General features: G+C 43.8%; 1 protein-coding gene across 1 annotated transcript in view; it reads right to left on the reverse strand.

Moving 5' to 3' along the window:
- The window catches only part of LOC140651515 (small conductance calcium-activated potassium channel protein 2-like), a 96,687-nt gene that overhangs the window by 15,337 nt on the left and 59,544 nt on the right, over positions 1-21,806 (reverse strand). The window contains exons 5-7 of the mRNA XM_072861057.1: positions 15,671-15,781; positions 14,027-14,154; positions 8,344-8,413 (exon numbers count right to left, since the gene is read on the reverse strand). Of these exons, the coding sequence (XP_072717158.1) occupies positions 8,344-8,413; positions 14,027-14,154; positions 15,671-15,781 (309 nt within the window). The remainder of the gene's footprint in view (positions 1-8,343; positions 8,414-14,026; positions 14,155-15,670; positions 15,782-21,806) is intronic.

Raw genomic sequence — 21,806 nt, forward strand, 5'->3', positions numbered from 1 at the left:
TGGGAGGATCAAGGAAAACACTACCTGTGCTCCTGAATCTTTTAGCATTCTTCCCAGGGCCCTGAAATCTCTTTTGATCCACCTTGGACTTTTTGTTGCAACATCATTAGTACCCACATGAAAGAGCAGGAGTGGGTAATAGTCCAAAGGCTGTACTAAGTCCTTCAGTTGTCTGATGACATCCCTGATTCAGGCCCCAGGGAGGCAGCGAACTTCCCTGAAAAGAGGGTCCAGTCTGCAAATCAGTGCTTCCGTTCCACTCAGGAGGGAGTCACTGATGACCTTAACTTGCCATTGTTTCTTCTCGGCGCTGGTCTTAATGCAAGTCTTGTTGCGAGGGGTTGGTTGACCTTAGCGAGAGTTCTTGCATAGGTTCCTCCTCTTCTATCTCATTATGCGCTTTGTCTACCATACCCAGGGCCTCGTACCTATTCTGTAAAGGTAGCTGAGAGTGTAAGGAGTGGTTCCTCTTACAGATCCGTGCAGTAACCTGCTTCCACCTCTCTCTATCCCTTGTAATGCTGCCTTCCTCCTGGTGCAGAACACATCCTGGACCTACCTCCATAGTGGCCATGCTGAGTTGGCTTCTGTGTACCAGAGATGGCAGAGCACAGCTCCATTGGTCAATCTCCTTCTCAGACTCTCAGATGCTCTTCAGTCTGCCCACCTCCTCCTGAAGCTGGGCCACCAGGCAGAGCAGTTCATCTACCTGGTCACACCTCCCGCAGGCATGCTTGCTATCACCCTCCATCTCCAGGAATATCCTCGTACACACCCCGCAGTCTGAAGCCTGTGTGGTCGCATGCTTTGACAGGAGCTCTGTCTGTGTAGCTGCATTGGTTCTACCAGGTGCTAGAAGCTTAGGAGAAGCAGAGGACACGGCTTTTTGCCAGGTGGTCACCATGCTGCTGCATGCCTGCCCGCTGGGTAATATATATGCGCATCCATTGCAATCAGCTGGGCTGATTGCAATGGCAGGCAGGAACCCAAATTAAGGACTCAGAGGAAGGGACCCCCTGTCCAGGCCCCTCCCAGAGTTGTCCGAGAAGAGTCTCAGCCCCAGTGTCCAGGTGTGAAACCCATCAAGATGAGTCAGTGCTAGAACATGTTTTGGACTGAGGGGTGTTGCTGCCTTGGGGTATGGGACACATTATAGGATGCAGGGGAAGAGTATTTTGGGATTGCACAGGACTCATTATGGGATGTTTAGGGAAGGAACCAAAGGCCGGGAAAGGGAGGGATCTAGGTGATTTGGGGAGGAACAAGTGTGGGAAAATGGAGGGGTAAGGGGATAAAAAGGGCTGGTTGTGTGCAAATACTTTGCTGGTTGGTATGCTTGTCTGGCTATGCCCTGCACCTGATCCATGCAGTTTGTCCTATTTTATTAAATTCCTTTCTAACTCTTTTCCTGGGTGAGGGACTCTCTGTTTGGTGTGCATGCCTGTGTATGGGAGTGTGAGTGCCAGCAACTGGAATCAGACCATGGCTTGGAGGGCCTGTGTGTCTCTGTGTGTGCGTGTGTGTGTTGCCAGCAACTGGAGAGACCAGAGTGAGTGAAACCAAGTCCCACTGGAGTGGGACCAGGAGCCAGAGATCCATGTGTCTGTGGTGCCCATAACTGGAACAACTGTGGTGTGTGAGCGAGTGTGTGAGTATTAGCAAAGATCAAGCCGGACTAGCCTGTGAGTAGGTGAAGTGGCCTGAGAGTCGGGGGAGGGTGTGGTGTGTGTCCAAAGGTAAGACCACGGGAGAAGCTGGCTATTAGAAGGACCAGGGGAGTTCCAGCCAGGTGCTGGGGGGATGGGGGGGTGGGTTGTGTGTCTCTATGGATGAAACCTGCTGGGGAGGGTGTGTGTGTGTGTCTCTAAGGGCGAGACCATGAGGGGGGTTGACTACCAGGGAATCAGGGGAGCCCCAGACAGGTCTGTGCTTGCGTGCGTGCGTGCGTATGTGCACGAGAGAGTCTGTACCAACAACTGGAGTAGGGCTGTGGCCTTGGGGGCTCATATATCCAGGTGGCAGCAACTGGGGACAATGGGTTCTGGGGGGAGCTACTGGGCAGACTGAGTGTCTGAGCCCAGCTGCTGGAAGGATCATGTATTAGGTGTAAGTGGCAAGGTTTTGGTAGCAGGGGCGGGCTGCAGGGGTGGCCTCTGTGAGAAGAGATAAGGGGCTGCCCTGTGCTGGACACAGATGGTTCCAGCCAGCTTGGCAACAGACCCACTGCTGGCCAAAGCTGAGCCACTCAGCAAAGCTGGTGGTGCCTCTGTGAAAGCATATTTAAGAAAGGGCAAGAACGCTGGACAGGCAGTGAGGAGTGAGGAAAAAAAAGCGTGAGAAACAACCCTGCAAACACCAGGGTCATAGAAAAAGTAGGGGGAGGAGGTACTCCAGGCGCTGGAGCAGATATTCCCTTGCAGCCCATGGAAGAGACCACGCCAGAGCAGATATTCACACTGCAGTCCATGGAGGACCCCACACTGGAGCAAATGGTTAATTCCTGAAGGAACTGTGTCCCATGGAGAATCCATGCTGGAGCAGATTTTTTCTTGAAGGACTGCAGCCTGTGGAGAGGACCCATGCTGGAGCAGAGGAAAAGTGTAAGGAGGAAGGAGCAGCAGAGAGAAACTGTTATGAACTGACACTAACCCCATTACCCCTGCGCTGCTTGGGGGGGCAGAGAGGGGAGGTAGAGGAGTCAGGAATGAAGGAGTGAAGTTGAGCCTGGGAAAAAGGTGGGGTGAGGGGAAGGTGTTTTAGTTTTTGTCTTTGTTTCTCACTATCCTACTCTATTTTTAATTGGAAATAAATTAAATTAATCTTCCTTAAGTTGAGTCTGTTTTGCCTGTGACAGTAATTGGTAAGTGATCTCCCTGTCTTTATCTCGACTCACAAGCTTTTTCATCTTATTTTCTCCCCCTGTCTTGTTTGAGGAGGGGGGGTAAGAGAGCGACTGGATGGGGGTCTGGCAGCCGCCCGAGGTCAACCCACCACAGTTCCACATTGTACATATGTGTGTGTGTATATATATATATAAATATTTTCTCACTAATAGAACTCCATCCTGAAGAAGTTACAGGAGGAAGTCAGCAGGCTGCACAGCATCAGAGAGAGAGATAGACAGTATCTTCTCAGAGACACAACAGCTTCAAGAGCCCCAGACCCCAGGTGCGATGGAGACACAAGCAGTCTGTCCCTAGCAGAATGGTAAGTGCAACCTCTGGGGAAGGCAATGAATGGAAGCTGGTGACTTCCAGCACCAAGAGGAAGGCTCCTGCTCCACCCTAAGGGCTTACAACTACAAAATAGGTTCACTGTCCTCAAAGCTGAGGAGGAGCTGGATATGCTTTCAAGCGAAGCATCTGGACCAACTGACCCTGAACCATGCAAGACCACCAGGAGGAAGTGGTGAGTGATAGTAATGGGTGACTCCCTGCTGTAGGATATGGAGGCACCGATCTGCCAACCTGACCTATTGCCTAGAGAAGTTTGTTGCTTGTTGGGGGCCTGGATCCAGGATGTTGTGGAGAGAATGCTGAAGCTTTTCCAACCCTCTGACTATTACCCCCTGCTCTTCTTCTGTGTGGGCACCAATGACAGCACCAGGGGCAACCAGGAGAGTATCAAAAGTTACTATTGAGCTTTGGGGGTGATAGTCAGGGGCATGGAGTCCCAAGTGGTATTCTCCTCAATCCTGTCAGTGAGGGGAAAGGGTGTAAGGAGGAAGGCACTGATACAGCATGTCAACAATTGGTTGTGGAGCTTGTGTAAGCAACAGGCTTTTGGTTTCTATGACCATGGGACCCTGTTTGAGGATGAACGTGTGCTTGGGAGATAGGGGCTCCACCTCACCAAGTGGGGAAAAGGTATCTTTGCCAGTAGGATGGCTGACCCGGTAAGGAGAGCTTTAAACTAGGAATGACAGGTGAGGGAGTTACCAGCAGCCCTGTAAGGGAATGATAGACAGGGTTGACGAGCAAAATGCCTGGAGTGATATGACTGAAAGGGAATGCAAAATCAACAAAATAGGGCTTAAACAGGGTCACCTCCAACATTTGCATATAAGCAAGGAAGTGCCTACAAGGCACCATTATGGTAAAAAAACACCCAACAGATTCTTTCTGGGAAATCAACATGCTGGGGTGCCTCTCTGAAGTGCATATACACTAATGCACATAGCATAGGGAATAAACATGAGGAATTAGAGCTCTGCATGCAGGTGCAAGGCTATGATCTTGTTGGGATCACAGAGACATGGTGGGATAGCTCCCATGACTGGAGTGTTGCAATGGAAGGATACAGTATTTTTAGGAAAGACAGGCCAGGAAGACGAGGAGGAGGAGTTGCCCTTTATGTGAGAGAGCAGCTGGAATGCATGGAGCTCTGCTTGGGGATGGATGAGGAGACAGCTGAGAGATTATGGGTAAGGATGAAAGACAAGACAGGTAAGGGTGACACTGTAGTAGGTGTCTGCTACAGGCCCCCTGATCAGGAAGAACAAGTGAATGAGGCCCTCTACAGACAACTAGGAGCTGCCTCACGTTCTCAGGCCCTGGTCTTCATGGGAGACTCTAACCACCTCAATATCTGCTGGAGGGACAACACAGCAGGTCATAAGCAATCCACGAGATACCTGAAGAGCATCGACGACAGCTTCCTGATCCAAGTGACAAAGGAGCGACCAAGGAGAGGTGCTCTGCTGGACCCCATACTCACAAACAAGGAAGGGCTCGTTGGAGATGTGAAGGTCAAAGGCAGCCTTGGCTGCAATGACCATGAGATGGTGGAGTTCAGGATCCTGAGGGGAGGGAGCAGGGCAAAAAGCCAGATCAAAACCCTGGATGTCAGGAGAGCAGACTTTGGCCTCTTCAGGTACTGGCTTGGTAGAGTCCCATGGGATAAGGCCCCAGAGGGAAGAGGGGCCCAAGAAAGCTGGTTAATGTTCAAGGATCACCTCCTCCAAGCTCAAGAGCAGTCCATCCCAACAAGCAGGAAGTCAGGCAAAAATTGACTGAAGGAGTTAGGTCTTTTCTTGCTGGAGAAGAGTAGGCTCAGGGGGGACCTCATCACAGTATTCCAGTACTTAAAGGGCAGCTACGAAGGGGACGGAGAGTCTCTCTTCACAAGGAGTCACATGAAGAAGACAAAGGGCAACGGGCACAAGTTGCACCAGGAGAGGTTTCATCTCGATATAAGAAAGAAATTTTTACAGTGAGAACAATCAATCACTGGAACAACCTCCCCAGGAATGTGGTAGAGTCCCCATCACTGGAGGTTTTCAAGATGCAATTGGACAGGATGCTAGATAATCTCATCTAGGCTCCCTTTCCCACGATCTGTTGGACCAGATGATCTTTCGAGGTCCCTTCCAACCTGGGCTATTCTATGATTCTATGATTGAAAAATGCCAGGAGGCCTGTGTGTATGAACAAGGAGCTCCTGGCAGAACTCACACATAAAAAAGGAAGTATACAGAGGATGGAAGCAGGGACAGGTAACCTGGGAGGAATACAGAGATGTTTTCCAGGCATGCAGAGATACAGTGAGGAAAGCCAAAGCCTACCTGGAATTGAATCTGGCAAGGGATGTCAAAGACAAAAAGAATGGCTTCTATAAGTACACACGTGACAAAAGGAAGGCTAGGGAAAATGTGAGCTCACTGCTGAATGGGGCAGGGGCCTTGGTGACACAGGACATGGAAAAGGCTGAGGTACTGAATGCCCTCTTTGCCTCAGTCTTTACTAGCAAGACCAGCCTTCAGGAATCCCAGGTCCCAGAGACCAAGGGGAAAGTCTGGAGCAAGGAAGACTTAGCCTTGGTGGAAGACGATCAGGTAAGGGAATACTTAAGCATACATAAGTCCATGGGCCCTGATAAGATGCACCCTTGAGTACTCAGGGAGTTGGCTGATGTCATTGCAAGGCCACTGTTAATAATCTTTGAACAATGACAACAATTGGGAGAAGTGCCCAAGGACTGGAGGAAAGCAAATGTCCCTCCTATCTTCAAGAAGGGCAAGAAGGAGGACCAGGGAACTACAGGCTGGTCAGCATCACCTCCATCCCTGGGAAGGTGATGGAGCAGCTAATCCTGGGAACCATCTCTAGGCACATGAAGGACATCAGAAGTTGTCAGCAAGGATTCACCAAGGGGAAGTCAGTCATGCTTGACCAACTTGATAACCTTCTATGATGGAAACGACTGGCCTGGTAGATGAGGGGAGAGCAGTGGATATTGTCTACCTCGACTCCAGTAAGGCCTTCGACACTGTCTTCCAGAAGATCCTCATAGAGAAGCTGTTGAAGTTTGGGCTGGATGTGCAGACAACTGGCTGAACAGCTGGGCCCAGAGGGTGGTGATCAGTGGCACGAAGTCTAGTTGGAGGCCAGTCACTAGCTGTGTACCCCAGGGGTCAATACTGGGTCCGATCCTGTTCAACACCTTCATTAATGATCTGGATGATGGGGCAGAGTGTACCCTCAGCAAGTTCACAGATGATGGTGGCTAATATTCCAGAGGGTCATGTTGCCATCCAGAGGGACCTCGACAGGCTGGAGAAGTGGGCTGACAGGAATCTCATGCAGTTCAACAAGGGGAAGTGCCAAGTCCTGCACCTGGGGAGGAACAACCAGTATATGCTGGGGGCTGCCCATCTGGAAAGCAGTTCTACACAAAAAAGCCCTGGGGTTTCTGGTGGACACCAAGTTGAACATGAGCCAGCAGTGTGCCCTCATGGCAAAGGTGGCTAATTGTATCCTGGGCTGCATTAGAGAAAGTATTGCCAGCAGGTTGAGGGAGGTGATCCTTCCCCTCTACTCAGCACTGGTGAGGCCACACCTGGAGTCCTGTGTCCAGTTCTGGGCTCAGGCCTGTGCTATGCTGTGCCATGCTGCACTATGGTGCACATACAGCGTGGCCTTCAGGCCTGTGTTGTGCTGCACAAATCCTTTGGCCGCAGGATAAACTCAGCCAGCTCATTGTAACAGAGGATCCTGCAGGCAGCTCCCAGTTGGTACTGGTGATTATGCCACTTGCGTGGCTTTGCCTTTATCTACAAGCACAGCAAGAAGTTCTTACGTGAACATCCTTTCTCTTTGGCAGTAGAAATTATAAATAGATTTGTTTCCTTGTAAGAAAAATCCTATAATGGCTTGAAAGACCAAAAGGGAATAATCTCGGCTATGGACGGGGTCTGCATGGCATGCTGCACATGAGTTGGAGTTCTGTTCAATGCTACACCACTCAGGGTTCCCAGCATCTAAAGGGATGCTATTCTCTCCTTATAGTGTTAGATAAATAGCACTGTGAATGATACCTTACAGAGTCTAAGTGCCTTTCTTACTGGGATCATAACGGACCAGAACCTCCCAGTGCAAAACAGGGCCACTAAGATGATTAAGGGACTGGACCATCTCTCCTATGAGGAAAGGCTGAGAGAGCTGGGACTGTTTAGTCTCGAGAAGAAAAGGCTCAGGGGGGATCTCATCAATCTTAGTCTTGACATTTTATGACCTCGGGCTCTTCCATCCCATCAATATGGAGGCAATAGGTCTTGGCTCTAAGAAGTCCATGATGCCACCATACATTCCCCACTACTACAACATTAAAAAAACCCACCTTTGCATCATCTCTTGACTTAGTAAAAGCTCCATGAAAATATGTACAAATCTGATATAGGGGTTTCTTTCAAGCCCCCCCCCCCCCCTTTTTTAGGATATTATTTACTACAAAACCTACCAAAACCAGTGACAATACTTAGATTTCTGGTGTGCCAAGATCACTTGTTATGATAGTATTGTACTAATAACGCCTCATTGTTCCCCACTGTCTTTCCTATATGGGGATTGTAAACTGTTTGGGAACTAAGACTATATTTTTCTCTTCTGCTTTTATACAGTACCTGTATCAATGGAATCAGGTGTTAAGAGTCCTGAAGTGCTACAGTAATATAAATAACAATAAATGAAGATGGTAGTTCTGTCTCCAGTCTCCAGACTGAAACCTCTTTATTATACAGGACTACACAAACATTGCCTAGTCAAAGTTCATCCTAAGCATTTGCCATGATCACTGCAATCTGTTTCAGCAGCTCTCAGCAACAGCCCCTCAGTTATGAAATCTTTTCCAAATGTTCAAAAATAAAAGATACATTCAAACCTTGGTCAGAGTCATAAACGAGATGTTTTACTTAATAAATGTTAACCCAAAACAAATATATGTTTTCATTTTCTAGAATTAACAAACTTGTTAACAATATTTGAATGTATAATTCATAACATTTTCACTTACGAACTCTTCATTTGGATGAATGTTGATACAAAACAACAATAATTGCCTACTAACCTTTGCCAGGTCCACCAAAGTGTTGGCTTGATCGTTCAGTTTCCTTTGTTCCATTTTTACACTTCTTAATCTAAAAAGTGGAATTTTAAGTCAGATTTTTGTGTGTGCATGCGTGCACCTGTGTGGTCATCTTAGGACTTCTAAAAAGCATGCATAAAACTTACAAGAACAGATAACTGCATGGACAATGCCTCAAGTGCTTTGTATAAAGTCAGAATTGGTCGTGTGTCTGGTACAATGAAAAGCATGCCTCTTCAACACCGCAAAAGAAAAAGAGTAAGGAAATGTCATGTCCTTGAGACTACTGCTTGCCATGGGTTAAGTTGCATTCAAAAAGGGAGATAACAATTTATCCAGACTATATGAAAGAAAGCCAAAACATTCCTAAAAGCCTCAGTATCATTACAAGTAGATATAGGAAGAAACATAGAACAAATGTTTTTTTTTGTCATTGATGTTGTAGCAATCAAGAATCTTCCCATGCCTACATGACTAGATACAGGTATTAGCCCTGTTCTGTCAGAAATGGATTGGATTAGCAGGTGGTTTAACCTGATGAAAATACAGTGATAAGTGAGTTTCTCATTACTTTAAACAGAACTTCCATCTGACCGGCAGCTAAATAACCAACATGCTTGCCAATACATTTAATTTTCTTACCGCTCTGAACATTTGTGAATTTAAATATGGTTACATTTTAAACTTACATTAGACATACTTTTCCAATGCACTATTTAAACTAGACTGCTGTAAAAATTATGAAAGAAGAATCAAGGGTATATTTTCTCTTTAATGCTTAGCTAACTGCATTATTATTAATTAGTGATGCACATACTCTGAAAGATATGTAATTGACCTTTCTATGTGTTTCCTGAATCAAACTCCATGTTTTTCAGATTAACTACTAAAGGAGTGGGTTTTAGATGTGATTTTCAAAAATAAGCAATTTATCTCTTAAGTGGGGTTTTTAAATGTTTCCTAAAGTAGAATTACTTGGACTTTCAATGATTTTTCTGGTAGATGTTCTAAGCAAGAAATAGCATTTCTCAAAAGCAACAAATCAATTTATAAAATGTGTGATAGATGCCATGCAGTCTACTAGTAGCTCAACAGGCAATCAAGCTATCCATTTGGTTAACTCTCAAATGAAAATAAGGTTGGCAGCATTTTGTGGCACATAGGTTGCTAACACATACTCCGCCTAGTTCTCATTTATTGTCTTAGCTATATATATCTTACAAAGCAAACATGACTGCACAAAAGCATATAAAACTGTTCTTGTAAAGCAAAAACTAAAACTCTGGCAATGGCACAAAAGAGCTCCATGCCACTGCCAGCCTGTATAGTACAGCCACAGCAGTTGCAAAGGGGTATTCTTTTTCACTTCAAGGCTTTGTATGCCTCAAAGTGCTCCAACTGAACCCTAATGTGAAAAATTGTTTTGCCCTCTCTGAATTTTGAATATGGGGGATGAAATTCTGACCCTATTTAAATTAATGACAAAACTTCCAAGGCCTTCAGTGGGATCAGGATTATTTCCTTAAACTCCTGGAAGCCAACCAATCTGTTCATCTCAAATAGCTTGATGTTTCCAAGATGGCTATAAATTATTTTAACCTGGATGCAGAATTGGAGGGAAAGAGTCCTATTCAGGGACATTTACTTTTCCAAACTAAATTGGAGAAAACGTATACAAATTACCACTTAAATTCTGAGAAGCAGATGAAGGCTGTTAAGTTCAACAATGTATCAAGTTTTGGGTTTTTTAATGTTTTTTTTAAAATAAAAGCCTTTGGGGAGATACTCCAAAATCAGAAGTTTGTGTCAGTTATTTAGTTACCATACATTTTCCTTTCACATCTAGGCTAACCTCCATGAAAAAGAATGCTGTGAAATATTTTTCTTAATATGTGGGAATAACTCTGTTAAGGTAGAAATCAATTGTTCATATAAAATTGAAATTCCAGCAGCTTGTTACTGGAATGTCATACACTCTTCTTCCCCTGGAGGCTTCCTTCAGAGCACAATGTAAATGCAGTTTATAGAAATAGTGCTTTCAGAGGCTACAAGCTGGAGATATTCTAAAGCAAATATTATGGAGGAGTCTCCAAAGTAATCAGTTATATCATTACTGCCCCAGAACAATATATTTACTCAGAGATAAGCATGTAATGATTTGACTAGACAATGATAATCCTAGTGTTTTGGTGAGCACTCTCAAATAATTTGCAGAATATATATTTTCTGCTTTTCTTAAGATTCTTTGAAACATATATTTGCCTGTTAGTATGCCAAATTTTAAAATTTTGAGCAATCCATTGTTATTGTAGAAAGAAAAAAAAAGTACCAGCTGACATCAATGTGATAATACCTCATGGTAACCAACCCAAAACCTGTCACAGACTGGAAAACGTATCTCTAGGTAATGGTAAGTCTTTAGCTGCAGCAGCCAGATTAAAATAAAAATGGCAGACTTTTGTTCTTAAATTCATTACGAGGAAATATGTAACATCTTGATTTTATGAACTTCACTTATCACGGCAAAAGATCATGATTCTGGATCGTGTTTTCATGGCAGCAATCAGACCGTTGAAGTTCACAAATAAAGACTCTATTTTTTGCATGCAGTGATAAATTCTGCAAATTTAGGAAGGAACAGCTCATACAACTTACTTCCGAGCTCTATTTTCATTTTGTTGAAATAAAAAGACAAAGCAAAAGAAGACAAACTGTAAAATATACTAAAACAACCAAATGAGCACAGTGGGCTCTATTCAGCAGGTGGAAAGTCCTACGGAGTTGCTATTGCTTCCAATCAGTAAGTGCCGCATTTGGAGTCTAATTCTCTCATGTTCATGATGAGGGAATCCATGGTACCTATGGTACCTTCAAACCTTCCCATTAACTATCCCCTGCAGATTTTCTTCTTTATACAATATATAAAATGTCTTTTAATATTATTGTTTAGAGTACTGATTTCACCTTCACCTTATTAAGTGTGCACGAGAGAGAAAAAAGACTGAGACCAGCTGAAGGTAGCAGTCACAGACAATGTTTTTAGACCTTTTAGGGATGTGATTGTGAGTTTGAGACTGTTATCATTATCTACTCTGATTTCTTGTATAAAATTGGCCTTGAAACTTCATACCTTTTATTCCTGTCTCCAGCCCAATGATTGGAAAGGTGAGGGAGGGGAACCAATAAAAAACTTAAGAATCCAGAAAGACGTAAGAGAGCCATTTACTACTACGAGGTCCCTTGTTCCCTTGCGAAAAGTTCAAAGATGCAAGGGGAGAGAAAACAAATTGCACACAATACTCTTCTGCAGCTGGAAGAATGAAGACTGCTAGAGCAATGTTTCTATCCATGGTCCATTCCACAGCATACTGAGAAAATTATCCAATTTTCTTGCTTAAATACAACAAGTTTTGGAATGGGAAGCAAAGTGCTAAAGGACAGAGGGAAATGCATTATTAACATAGGTGTTCAAAGTTTGGCTGACACAGCTAGGAAAATATCACTGGTGCCACCTTCTCCACCCCACCCCCTACATGATTAATGAATTTTTAAAGCAGGTGCAGAACGCCACTTTACAGCTTGTGAAGCTCTTCAGGGCTGAATGATATATAAAGATGCAGATCAAACCTCCTATGCTTTTTAATTTAGATTCCTCTTTTCATGCACAAGTGTGTGTACATGTACACACACACACACAAAATAAATAGCAAGGTTAAAATGTTATGGAGTAACCTTTGCAATCAGGGATTCAAGTCCAGCAAAGGACATACAGGACATGCCACCTTCTACCCCACAACCCCTGCCACTCCTCTCATCCTCCCAATCCTTTAAGGTAAGCAGGATGACAGAACTGATTAAAAAAACCTTTTTATCTACCCAAAAATGCCTCAGCTTTTGTGGACTCTATTGCCTCAAGCTTTTCTAGAAGAGCACAGTAACATTTAACCCTGAAAGTTTGCTAAATATGATATAGTAATTAAGGTTCGTAGAATACTTCATATCTTCAAAGCTTAGCTACCTAGTCCTTACAACATTGCTATGAGACAGAGAACTAATGACTGTTATCCTCATTTTACTAACAGGAAATTTGATAACCTAGCCTTCCCTTCCTCCCTTTTATGCAAGATGATGACACATCATAGGAATCTTTTTCAGGAATGTAGGTGGGTCAGCTGGCTGCTGCCCCCAGCTCTCCTCACAGCCTGGGTCACAAACAGAACCATACTTAGAAATTATCAAAACAGCAGTTTAAAATGAACCTTAATCGATCTACATCTCCCCAGTATGTAATGGAAAACCCATTTCACAGGTCATACAAAAGGCTGCCACAGGCTGGATAGGGATCTCAAATAGAACAGACAAATAGCAGCATGGGTCCTGGATGTTCCTTATGATGAGTCTGTGGCTGCTGGGGACAAAAGTCTTTTTATTTCTCCCATGTAGTCCAAGGAAGAGTAACTGAATCACTGTACAATTTTAGTTGGCTGTGACTTAGAAAACTCCTACAAACACTCTCAACAATTCTGCATTACCCTGTGCTGCACATAACCAGAGTATTTTCTTTTCTAAATAGATACTACAGTAAAACCTTATCTTTGTCTTGCTCTGAAAGAAAGAGAAAATTCAAACTCAAGAGCACAATTCTAGGAAGGGAGAGAGTGCATGTGTGAGGGAAGGAGAGTGTGTGCAAGAGAGGAAGACCGCGCAAAGAGGAGGAAGAGAGTTTGTGAGAGAAAGAAAAGGAGAAAGAGAGGGAAAGTGGGGGGTGGAGTGAGCAAGAGAGCAAGAAAGAAAAAAGAGAAACCAAGAGATAGAAAGAGAGAGCAATAAAGAATGAGTGACGATGAGAGAAGGGGGGAGAGAAGTGGGCAAGAGAGGAAGAAAGAGGAAGAAAGAGAAAGAAAGAGAGAGAGCAGGGGCGGAGGAAGAGGAACAAAGAGGAGGAGAAAGAGAGAGAACAAGAAACTGAGAGAGGCCGAGAGACTGAACACAAGACAATGTAAAGGAGAGAGATGGGGGGAAGAGCACCACAATTTTGTCAGAAAGAAACACAGAGCAGGAGCTAGAGAGAGGAAGAAAGAGAGGGAGAGAGAAGGAGAGAACAAAACAGAATGAAAGGGAAAAAGCGAGCAAGAGAAAGGGAGAGAGACAGAGAGAGAAAGACAGGGAAGGGGAAGGGAGAATGACGGGGGTGACACACACGAGAGATGGAGAGAGATAAAAAAGGAGAAGGGGGGAGAAAGAAAAAGGAGCAAAGAGAGGGGGAAGAGAGAGAGGAGAAAGAGTAAGAGATAAAAGAGAATAAGAAAATGAGAGCAAAAAGACAGAACAATAAAGAATGAGAGTGAGAAAGGGAGAGAGAGAGAAAGAAAGATATATTGAAACACAGAGAAAGAAACAGAGAGAGGGAAAGAGAAGGAGAGAGAGAGAGAGACAACAAGAAAACAAGAAAGAGAGAATGTGAAAGAGAATGAGAGAGTGAAAGAGAATGAGAGAGTGAAAGAGAACGAGGAGGGAATGAGAAAGAGGAATAGATACAGAAAGGGAATGAGAGAAAACAAGAGGCAGAATGAGAACAAGAAGGAGAGAATGAGGAAAAGAGAACGAGAGGGGAGGAGAGAAAGAGAGTGCTTGGACAGGAAAAACAAAGTAAAATTGTACTTACTGATGAATAGCTTGCAAGAATTTTCGTTGATGTTTCCTTACTTTTGCATGGTCTATCTTTTTAACCAGCTTTGTACTTTTATAAATTAACCATGTTTCCCTGAGTACATTGGCCGCTGCGTTTTTCACCTGTTTCATAAAAGAAAAACACCAGGCTGACAAAAACAGCATTATGTTCTTTTTTACCTTTCCTAATGTAAAGTCTTTCTAAAGCACTTAAGACTGCCTAACTGTGGGAAGTGGGTACATGAAGAAGCTGCAGCAGTGAGGCCAGAAAGCAATTATCAGACCAAAGGGACTGCTGAGCAATTTCCATGTTGTTTATAAAAGTGATATTGGGATAAGCTCTCTTTGCATCTGGGAATTACTTCTCCCTTTTGAAAAGAGTTAGGACCATTTGTTGTTTATGACAATAAACAGTGAAGGATTATTAATTTCTTATCTGTATGGCAATTAACTAGTTGCCTTTTATAGGACCATAAAATTTCTCTCTTTCTTGTTGTATCATTATTACCTTTGTTTCTCTTAGCAATTTAACAGTCTTTTAAATTTTCAGAGCTGTTAGAACAGGTTTTTTTGTTTGTTTTGTTTTTTATATTTTTCTTTATTCTGGTTTCTTTCTTATCATTCTTAGAGGACATGAAAAATCAACTTGTCAATAAATGTAGCCAATGTTCTATTTGATGAGTGCTTTGAATTTTTTTAAAATGAGGCTTTCTATAAAATGTTAAACATAAGAATACCTACAGTTCCTTCCTAGACCTTCCAATATTCCCAAGAATACTTGAAAGCAATAGACAAAGAATTTCAATGCAATGTTGATTAATGACAGAATTACTAGGCTAGTTGCAAAGGCAAACAGTTATTATTGATCTGTATTTTCTCTCCCTCTGGCTTTATATCATGTCAGTCACTGCAGTGTCAGCGCTAACCCAATGTATAGGTAAAGACATTTTAGGAATGCTATGCAGTAGCTCTTCCCAGCAGGAGCTCCCAACCTTGAAACCATAAAAGCATTGGAGAACCTTGATCCTGACTTCAGTGGAAGCAGAATCAGATTTTAGAGACTTCCTCAAGATCTCTAGTCCTTGCATTTCCACAAGATCTTCAGGTTGTGAGGAAACTTCTCTAGTAGCTGTGTAATGGATTTGTGATCTGAGGTACATCTCAGATTTGGTTGCTTGTTTTGTTTGCTTTTCATTTCCTTTGAGTTTCATGAGTCTGAAACTACCAAAACACCACTTGGATGCACTATTAAACTGATATTTAGATTTATATGAAGAATAGCTGAATAGAATAAACCTTAAAATTCTATATATTCTTCTCATATGCTGCATGAAATTTTGTCAGTTTAATATATTAGTCTCTAGTTTCACAGCTTTTGATGGTTACATCAATTATCTTCCAGCTGCAAGGACCCTCTATAGAAGAATATTCAAATCTTCAAAATCTTCTGAGAACCTGCTGTTACCCTCAACTTCAAAGAGAAGCTCAGGGCATTCAATTCCTCCACATAGCACCTTGCAAAATCACACCCATGAAAAAGTTCAATAAGAGAATGGAGCATGAAACCATTTAAAACAAATGCAGAAATAAATTTAACACACATTTCCTTTTTCAGTCGTGAATATAAAGTGTGACTTACTCTTTTAGTTAGCTGGGTGTCCATCATGAAATTATGCACATGTTTTTCAGCTTTGGTAAGTTCTAACTTCCTTGCAACCACAGCTACCACCAGTGCAGTGCACCCAGCACCCTGAAAACAATAAAACAAACCCCCAAGATGTTACTACTGCATTTTGAAGAGCTTTTAATGGAAGTTTCTCCTTTGCTGTAGAAATATGGTAGGCATCAGGTGATTGATCCCTGATAAACATGCTACAGCTATGTCAGTTCAGAATAATAGAAGTCAGCAATTGCAGGCAAGTAAACTGCCAAGGCATCAAAATAATTGGTGAGCAGCATTATTTAAAAGTTCTGCTTTTTTTCCTTCAGGGGTTGAAAATTCAAGCACATCCCATTTCTAGTGCATAAACAAAGGGGGTGATCAGAACAATTTTAAAACCCAGAATATTAGTAAATAAATGCAGAATGCCCTGTTCTTAACAATTGTCTAGAGTGTACAGGAATTTCTAAAGAAGAAATAAGATTACATTAGTATTTCAATGACTAAAAGGACTGTCGTGGTTTAAACCCAGTCGGCAACTAAGCACCACACAGATGCTCACTCACCCTCCCCCCCTCCCCCCAGTGGGATGGGGGAGGGAATTGGAAAAAAAAAAGTAAAACCCGTGGGTTGAGATAAAGACAGTTTAATAGGACAGAAAAGGAAGGGAAAACAACAACAACAATAATAATAATAATAATGATAAAAGAATGTACAAAACAAGTGTTGCGCAATACAATTGCTCACCACATGCTGATCGATGCCCAGCCCGTCCCCGAGCAGCAATCGCTGCTGCCCGGCTAACTCCCCCCAGTTTATATAGTGAGCATGACGTCATATGGTATGGAATAGCCCTTTGGCCAGTTGGGGTCAGCTGTCCTGGCTGTGCCCCCTCCCAGCTTCTTGTGCACCTGGCAGAGCATGGGAAGCTGAAAAGTCCTTGACTAGTGTAAACATTACTTAGCAACAACTAAAACATCAGTGTGTTATCACATTATTCTCATAGTAGATCCAAAACACAGCACTATACCAGCTACTAGGAAGAAAATTAACTCTATCCCAGCTGAAACAAGGACAACTTTTTACCAAGGCCTGTAGTGACAGGAAAAGGGGGTTTAAACTAAAAGAGGGTAGATTCAGACTAGATATAATTTTTTACGGAAGAAATTTTTTACGATGAGGGTGGTGAAACACCGGAACAGGTTGCCCAGAGAGGTGTTAGATGCCCCACCCCTGGAAACATTCAAGGTCAGCTTGGACGGGGCTCTGAGCAACCTGATCTAGTGAAAGATGTCCCTGCTCATTGCAGGGGGGGTGGACTAGATGACCTTTCAAGGTCCCTTCCAACCCAAACCATTCTATGATACAAAAAGGTGACAAGGTCAATAGCCCAGCTGAAGTGCCTCTATACCAATGCACACAGCACGAGTAACAAACAGGAGGAGATGGAAGCAACTGTGCAGCTAGAAAGCTACGATCTAATCGCTATCACTGAAACGTGGTGGGATGAATCACACGACTGGAGTGTTGCAATTGATGGCTATAACCTGTTCAGGAGGAACAGGCAAGGAAGGAGGGGCGGGGGGTGTGCCCTCTATGTAAAAAAAAAGGATTGATTGCACAGAGCTGTCTTTGAAAATCAGCGATGAACAGGTTGAGAGATTATGGGTAAAAATTAGGGGTCAAGCCAACAAAGAAAACCTCATGTCTGGTGTTTACTACAGGCCGCCTGATCAAGGGGAGGATGTTGATGAAGTGTTCTTGTTTAAACTACAGCAGCATCATGGTTGCAGGCTCTGATCCTGCTGGGGGACTTTAATCACCCTGACATAGGCTAGAAAAGCAGCACAGCAAGCTTACAGCAGTCCAGGACACTCTTGGAGTGCGTTGAGGATAAATTCTTAATCCAGGTGATAGACAGCCTGACCAGAGGAGATGCGTTACTGGACCTGTTGCTTATGAACACAGAGGAACTAATTGGAGATGTCAAGATTGGTGGCAGCCTGGGCTGCAGTGATCATGCCCTGGTGGAATTCATGATCTCGAGGGGTGTGGGCCAGGCTGTAGCGGATTGATGCACGGACTCCGATCGAGGGGTAAATCGAAGACCCTTTATTGAACTATTACATGGCTTATATACTTTCTAATTGTTTGTACATGCACTACTGAGAGAACTCTTATTGGTTTATATGTCTTGTTCATGCGTCCTTCATGCGTTCCTTCAGCTAATACAATTGGCTATCTTTTTGCAACTTTGCAGTTCCTTTCTTCACAACAAAAAATCACGAGCTCGCCTTATCTCTCTCCAATGCTATCCACTCCTACACCTGACACACAGCCTCCTTCCCTCAGGCATAACCCAAACTCTCAGTACTTCAATCTTGTTAACCCTTTCACTCCTGCTATGCCTAATTCCTCCTCACCAGGCGATAAGTAAAGTCAAGACCCTGAATTTTAGGAGAGTGAACTTTCAGTTGTTTAAGGAATTAGTGGATGGGACCCCCTGGGAAGCTGCCCTCAGGGATAAAGGAACTGAACAGAGCTAGCAGCTCTTTAAGGACATTTTTCTTAGAGTGTAAGAGCTCTCGACTCCCACATGAATGACATTGGGCAAGGAAGGCAGGAGACCAGCAAGGCCAGGGAAGGACCTTCTGGTCAAATTACAGTATAAGAAGGAAATGCACAGGCAGTGAAACAAAGGACATGTATCCTGGGAAGAATATAGGGACACTACCCATATATGTAGGGATGGGATTAGGAAAGCTAAGGCACAGCTGGAGGTGAATTTGGCAAGGGATGCGAAGAATCATAAGAAGGGCTTCTACAGGTATGTTGGTCAGAAAGGAAGATTAAAGAAAATGTACCCCCCCTTGCTAAATACGACAGGAGAACTGTTGACAACCAACATGGAGAAGGCTGAGGTACTCAACAATCTTTTTGACTCAGTTTTCAGTGGTAATCTCTCTTCCCATATCTCTTAAATCCCTGAACCTCAAGGCAGGGACTGGGGGAATGAAGGCCCTCCCATCGTAGAAGATCAGGTTCGAGACCACCTGAAGAATCTGAACATACACAAGTCCATGGGACCCGATGAGATGCATCCCAGGGTCCTGAGTGAATTGGCTGATGTAGTTGCCAAGTCACTCTCCATCATATTTGAAAAGTCATGGCAGTCAGGCAAAGTCCCCAGTGACTGGAGAAAAGGGAAACATTGCATCCATTTTTAAAAAGGGTAGAAAGGAGGACCCTGGGAACTACTGACCTGTCAGCCTCACCTCATGGAACAGATCATGGAACAGATCCTCCTAGAAGCTATGCTAAGGCACATGGAGGACAGGGAGGTGATTCGAGACAGCCAGCATGGCCTCACCAAGGGCAAGTCCTGCCTGACCAACCTAGTGGCCTTCTATGATGGAATGTGACTACATCAGTGGACAAGGGAAGAGCTATGGATGTCATCTACCTGGACTTCTGTATGGCCTTTGATATGGTCCCCCACAACATTATTACCTCTAAATTGTAGAGATATGGGTTTGATGAATGGACTGTTAGATGGATAAGGAACTGGCTGGATGTCTGCGTCCGAAGAGTTATAGTCAATGGATCAATGTCCAAGTGGAAAGCAGTAATAAGTGGTGTCCCTCAGGGGTCTGTACTGGGACCAATAATATTTAATACCTTCATCAATGACATAGACAGTGGGATTGAGTGCACCCTCAGCAAGTTTGCAGATGACACCAAGCTGAGTGGTGCAGCTGGTTTGCTAGAGGGACCTTGACAGGCTTGAGAAGTGGGCCCATGGGAACCTCATGAAGTTCAACAAGGCCAAGTGCAAGGTCCTGAACCTGGGTCAGGGCAATCCCCAGCATCAATGCAGACTGGGGGATGAATGGATTGAGAAGCCCTGTGGAGAAGGACTTGAGGATACTGGTGGATGAAAAATTAGACATGAGCTGGCAGTGTGTGCTTGAGCCCAGAAAGCCAATCAATCATATCCTGGGCTGCATAAAAAGAAGCATGGCCAGCAGGTTGAGAGAGGTGATTTTCCCCCTCTACTCCACTCTCGTGAGATCCCACCAAGAGTACTGCATCCAGCTCTGGGGTTCCCAGTACAAGAAAGATATGGACCTGTTAGAGCGGGTCCAGAGGAGTGCCACAAAAATGATCAGAGGTCTGAAATACCTTTCCTATGAGGAAAGGCTGAGAGAGTTGGGGTGGTTCAGCCTGGAGAAGGGAAGGCTCCGGGGAGACCTTATTGCGGCCTTTCAATATATAAAGGGGGCTTCTAAGAAAGATGGGGACAGACTTTTTACCAGGGCCTGTAGTGACAGGACAAGGAGCAAAGGTTTTAAACTGAAAGAGGATAGATTTGGATTGGACATAAGGAAGAAATGCTTTACAATGAGGGTGGTGAGAGACTGGAACAGGTTGCCCAGAGAAGTTGTGGATGCCCCATCATTGGAATTGTTCAAGGTTAGGTTGGATGGGGCTTTGAGCAACCTGATCTAGTGGAAGATGTCCCTGCCCATGACAGGGGAGTTGGACTTGATGATCTTTGAAGGTCCTTTCCAACCCAAACCATTCTATGATTCTATGAAAATGACAACAATTAATTGAACAATTTCTGCAACCATATTGACTGCCTGGAGATGATATATATGCCTGGAGGGTGCTATTGGTGAGAAAGGAAGCAATACGGTGTATCAGTGGCTAGCTGAAAGTCTCCTGGCAGCTTTGGTTTAGCTGGACTGGAAGTGAATTGCAATGTTTAGTGTTGTAGTTGTCACGAAAATGTCCTGCTATACTTGTCTGTAGCTGAAAGAAGGCAGCAGCCACATTTTTTTCTCATTTCCCTTGGGATCCACTGAGGGAGAGAGAAGGTCTGCTTTGCAGACATATGGCTCTGGTGGGAAACTTAGCTCTGCACCAGAAAAGGCATAACATTCTTCCTGCTGCTCTGCATAAAATGAAAAGCCTGTATGAATTTTAACAGATACACTGTTCATTTGGCTCTCTAGAAGGTGGGCTTACAGGTTAACCTTTGCTGGCTGCCAGGTGCCCACCAAGCCGCTCTATCACTCCCCCTCCTCAGCGGGACAGGGGGAGAAAATAAGATGAAAAACTCATGGGTTGAGATAAAGGCAGTTTAATGAAGAAAAGCAAAGGCTGCACATGGAAGCAAAGGAAAACAAAAAGATTTATTCTCTACTTCCCATCAGCAGGCGATGTCCAGCCATTTCCTGGGAAGTAGGGCCTCAGTACATGTAGCAGTTGCTCCGGAAGACAAACGCCTTAATAATGACTGCCCCCCTCCCCTCCTCCTTTCTCTTAACTTTTATTGCTGAGCACGATGTCATATGGTATGGAATATCACTTTGGTCATTTTGGGTCAGCTGTCCTGGCCATGTCCCCTCCCAACCTCTTGCCCACCCCCAGCCTACTGGCCTTTGCAGGTGGGAGAGTTTGGAGAGACAGCCTTGATGCTGTTGAGCACTGCTCAGCAGTAGCCAAAACACTGGTGTGTTATCAACACCCTTCTAGCTACAAATACAAAGCACAGCATGATGAGGGCTTCTATGGGGAAAGTTAACTCCATCCCAGCCAGACCCAATACAATAAAAATAATAAAAAAAGATCTTGCTTGAAGTAAAAAAACCCTCTCCAAAACAAGCAATGCAAAAGTTGAGGGAGGAATACATCCATGAGACAGACAGAGTCTATGGAAACAGTGCCATATAAATGCATTTTTGCATTTGTCATTGTTGTTTACTGGGAGAGATGTGTAACATTGCATCACTGAAAGAGTAGGATGAATAATAGGAGAACTATACCATTTCAGCCAAAAATGTGAGCTAAAATAGTTTTGCATTATTTATACTTTCATACATTCAATATTTTTCTGGCTACTGTTGTGTTCAGTGGAGTTTGCCCGTAACACAGCTAGAATTTGGTTCCAAAATTTAAACAGCTTCTAGTCTCTAATACAGCAGATTAACATATTCCTTTACTTCTCATTAGGCTGTAAGGTTTTTAGCAATGTTGGAAAAAAAAAATCATATGAAGAGTATTAAATGTCATATACAAATTATGAAATTGATTAGATACTCCCAGACAC

The sequence above is a fragment of the Ciconia boyciana genome, chromosome 4 (assembly GCF_034638445.1).
Source record: "Ciconia boyciana chromosome 4, ASM3463844v1, whole genome shotgun sequence".
NCBI lineage: Eukaryota > Metazoa > Chordata > Aves > Ciconiiformes > Ciconiidae > Ciconia > Ciconia boyciana.